Source organism: Mus pahari, chromosome 10 (genome assembly GCF_900095145.1).
Source record: "Mus pahari chromosome 10, PAHARI_EIJ_v1.1, whole genome shotgun sequence".
NCBI classification, from domain to species: domain Eukaryota; kingdom Metazoa; phylum Chordata; class Mammalia; order Rodentia; family Muridae; genus Mus; species Mus pahari.
Genome location: NC_034599.1, coordinates 33,894,527 through 33,899,008, shown reverse-complemented (window position 1 = coordinate 33,899,008; position 4,482 = coordinate 33,894,527). Strand labels below are relative to the sequence as shown.

The 4,482-nt window shown below is 36.2% G+C and overlaps 1 protein-coding gene across 1 annotated transcript; it reads right to left on the bottom strand.

The window, feature by feature from the left end:
- Positions 1 to 1,649: 1,649 nt before the first annotated feature.
- LOC110327759 (olfactory receptor 145-like) lies at positions 1,650 to 2,768 on the bottom strand. The gene has a single exon (XM_021206953.1). It carries the CDS (start codon positions 2,675 to 2,677, stop codon positions 1,742 to 1,744), a length of 936 nt encoding a protein of 311 aa, XP_021062612.1. The 5' UTR covers positions 2,678 to 2,768; the 3' UTR covers positions 1,650 to 1,741.
- Positions 2,769 to 4,482: the final 1,714 nt, after the last annotated feature.

Below are 4,482 nucleotides of genomic sequence, written 5' to 3'. Positions count from 1 at the left end.
TCTCTCTCTCTCTCTCTCTCTCTCTCTCTCTCTCTCTCTCTCTCTTTCTCCCCTTTCTTCCTCCCTCTCTTCCTCCCTCTCTCCCTCCCTCCACCACCTCTCATTTTATATTCCAATTGCAGCACCATCATTCCTCTTGGACTTCCTTCTTTACACAACCCCTCATCCCCACCCTCCAAACCCTTTTTACCAAATCACTGCAGACTGGTTACATTCTCTCCACTAAGACCAGAACAGGCAGTTAACAGAATGGGATCCACAGGCAGGCAACAGAGAAATGGGTAGCCCCAACTACAGCTATTGGGGAACCCTCATGAAAACCAAGCTACACATCTGCTAGATATGGGAGACCTAGGTCTAGACCATGCTTGCTTTTTGCTTGGTGGTTCAGTCTCTGGGTGCTCCCAAGGGTCCAGGTTAATTGACTATCTTGGTCTTCCAATAGAGTCCCTATCCCCTTCGGGTCCCTCAGTCATCCCCCCAACTCTTCAAGACTACCTGAGCTTGTGGATCTTTGCATCTGTTTCCATCGGCTGCTGTGTGGAGCCTCTCAGAGGCTGTTGTCTGTAAGCATAATAGAGTACCATTAATAGTGTTAGAGATTGGTGTTGGACCATTCATTGGTTGACCATGAGCTCTGTCTCTATTCCATCTTTTATGCAGGATACATTCTGGGTTGAAAGTTTAGTGAGTTGGTGTCCTTAGTTAAGTGGATACAAACTGTGTCCATGTATGTAACAAATAAACTTTCTGTTTTGTTTTGCTCTGGCATTTTGTTTTTTGTTTGTTTGTTTGTTTTGACTTTTTTGTTTTGAGACAGAGAAATAAACTTAAGTTTGAACCATAGGCAGGTACTTAGGGAGAATCTGGGGTGAGTTGGAAAAGTGGAAAAGCAGAGTTAATTAAGTATAGTTTGAATAATTATAAACTACATTGTTATAGTTTATTATATTACAGTTTATGATATAAAAATATTTTGATGTAATAAATACCTGAAATTTATTGAGACATTTTATATAATAAACATAATTGATTAATTATGTGAAATTAATATTATAATCATTATTTTTATGCTATTACATACTAAATTTTAAAATACCATTTTATTTAATATTAATATATACTATAATGTGTAAGATCTTTTAGCAACATGAAAATAGTAATAGTAAATATTTACACAAATGTACACATTTTAAAGATTATTTTCCATGTGTTAAGTTCAGATGCCTAGCGAGAATTCAGCTTTGCAACAATGACACTTATAGATTTGAAGTTTATATAAAATCATTTATCTCAGAGGGGATTCTTTACATGGTGATAATATTTTAACAATAATTAACTGGTACTTATGCTGGAAAAGATGCTGCAATTACCCATAAAACACAAGTAGGAAACACTGGGGAGATCATAAGATATAACTGCAGAAAAACAAGCAGATATGGCCTTTTATTACTGTAATCCTTTCCATCAGGAGGCTGAGGCAGGAGGAACACCATGAGTATAAAAAGGAAGGGAAAATGGAAAAATAAAAGGAGAGAAGAAGAAACAAAATTTCAAAACCAGTATTACCTAGTATTAACTTGTATTTTCTAATAACCCTGTCAGATGATATGATATTCTTATTTTCCAAAGTTCCAGACCAAGTCAGCTCCAAAACCAGTGTTCTGTATTTGACCCTTCCTTTGTCTTCATATTTCAAGAGAAGCTGGTATTCTCTTTAGTAACCAATATTATCCCCAACTCAGGAGAATATTTTGATACTCAAGGTTTTTCTCAGGGCAATCTTGACCTCCTTGTTCCTGAAGCTGTATATCAAAGGATTGAGCATGGGTACCACAATGGTGTAGAATACAGTGGACACTTTCCCTTGGTCCATGGACAAAGCGGAGGAAGGATGGAGGTACATAAATGCCCCTGACCCAAAGAAAACAGAAACCACAATAATATGTGAGCTACAGGTGCTGAAAGCCTTAGACCTTCCTTCAGTGGATTGGATGTGAAGGATGCTAGAAAGAATGAATGTGTAAGAAACAATGATGGTGATGCTGGGCACACCTACATCCAAACCTACAACAATGAATACTACAAGCTCATTAATGTAAGTGTTACTGCAGGAAAGCTCTAGCAGAGGAAGGATGTCACACATGTAATGGTTGATAGTGTTGTCCTTACAGAAGGTCAGCCTCATCATGCACCCTGTATGGGCCCATGCACCAATAAATGCTCCCACATATACAATGAGAGTCAACAGAGAGCAGACCTGAGGGGACATGGTAACAGTGTACAACAGGGGCTTACAGATGGCCACATAGCGATCATATGCCATCACTGTCAACATGTAGCATTCTGCACTAACAAAGAAGCAGAAGAAATAGAGCTGAGTCATGCATCCTTCATAGGAAATTGTGTTCCTCTCAGAAACAAAGTTTACCAACAGTTTTGGAGTGATAACAGTAGAGTAACAGAGATCAATGAAAGATAAATTAAAGAGGAAGTAGTACATAGGAGTGTGAAGAGGGGAATTCATTCCAATCAGAGTGAGCAGGCCCAGGTTTCCTGCAACTGTGATAGCATAGATGCCTAGGAAGAAGAAGAAAAAGGGGAAATGGGTCTCTGTATATTCTGTTAAGCCAACCAGGATAAACTCAGTAATGAAGGAAATATTTTTAGTGTTCATTCTCTTCTACCAGGATCTGAAAGACAGAAGTCACATTCAGAATTAGGAAAACAGGCTGTGTCTAGTCATTTTGCATCCAACAGATGAGAGCCTCTGCTGAAACTTGGCTATTATGTGGTTTTATTGCGGCTCTTATGAGGGAGATATGTGGAAGGTTAAGCAAAGTGAAAATACATGGAAGAAATGTGCCAAGAAGATACAAAGGCATTCTCTTTTTTGTTTCTATTTGTCTTTAGCATTCCAATTTATGCATGTCAATCTTCACTCACTACATTCTAGATACCTTGCATTGACAGCCAATTAAGACTATCATTTAGGATGGAGACCTCAGAACTAAGCTAGAACAGAGACTGACAGAGGTCTTTGGGCTTCCCAAGCATGAGCAGAAAACATTAAGTTGGCAGGAAATCTGAAGTATCCTTCAAGAAAATTCTTGGATTTAAAGACATCCTGGAGAAATGGCAAACTTTGAACCTACATTCCTCCTACAAGAAACTTTCAACCTTCTACACTTCATGTTTAAATCTGGATACAGCAGTAAAGCACATGAAAACATAATGATAATGCTTACCTTTCTGTCTAGTGGACTCAGAACTTTGCTTGTAATCTGCTCTCTGCCTTTAGTCTCTTCAAAGATACAACTCTGCTCCTGCAGGAAATGGTAGTTCCATTTTAATGTCCTTCCCGTCTCGAGAATTTGTAAATCTCAATTCTACTTTATCCAAGAGTTAGATAAAGACCATCATTTTTTATTAATATGATTCTCACCACCATTTTCTACATCACAGAACAGAAATCTAAATAACTCTCATTTCTTGTCTCAATATAATACCAAGTAGAGTTATGTAAATCATTTTATCTGAGTGCCCATTATTTTTAGGACTTGATATAGAGACCTCTCCAGGATCCTATTCCTTAATTAACATCCTTTAAAAAGAACATGTCTTAGACATTATTTCTAAAGTAATGAAGATGATTTCACTTTGATACCCTTTGAAATAATATTTAACTCTAATTTTACTTCTGGGATTGTATATTCCCTAGGGCAGATGAGGTAGAAAACTTTCCACTTCCCTCGTCTTTCTCATTGTGTTTCTTTGGTTTATAGCAACACATGCAAACATATGACTAATGATATAAGCAATTACCAAAATATCAGAGGCTCCTGCACATCTTTCCACTTGTAAAGCACGGTGTATCATATATGATGTATGATGCTTTATGTACAGTACTTTCTTTTGTTTTGACTTAGTATTTTTCCCTGGCTAGCTTTCTTCATACTAATCTCTCTCAATTATAAATGTTCTTATCTTAGCATATATATTCTATACTTTTCCTTCCTTCTCATTCAACTAAATATTGTTATTGAACTTTGTACTTGATTTACAAAGTATACATTTGTTCTTTGACTTTTATTATTTAAAAGAACTTAATTAAAGTGTCAACAACATTGTAACATAACCAACTAATCTTTGTTGGTTTGAACACTATTTTCCTTTTTGTCCTAAAACAAATTATACACTCAGACTTCTCTACACACATACACACACATGCACACACACATATATATACATCCATATATATGTACATATATCATATATACATATAACAATTAATGAAAAAAGAGGACATGAAGATTGAAAAGAACTAGGTAAGGTATATGGAAAGATTGGCAAGGAATTAGAAGGGAGAAATTCTGTAATTATATATCAAAAATTTAAATAAGCAATTTTTAAATTGTGATAATCTAGTAAATAGCATATTCCTACTAATTTACATAAAATTCCACTGTCTGTTACTAGCTT

Coding starts and splice junctions, on each gene's coding strand:
- LOC110327759 (XM_021206953.1), bottom strand. CDS start 2,677: ATGAACACTAAAAATATTTCCTTCATTACTGAGTTTATCCTGGTTGGC.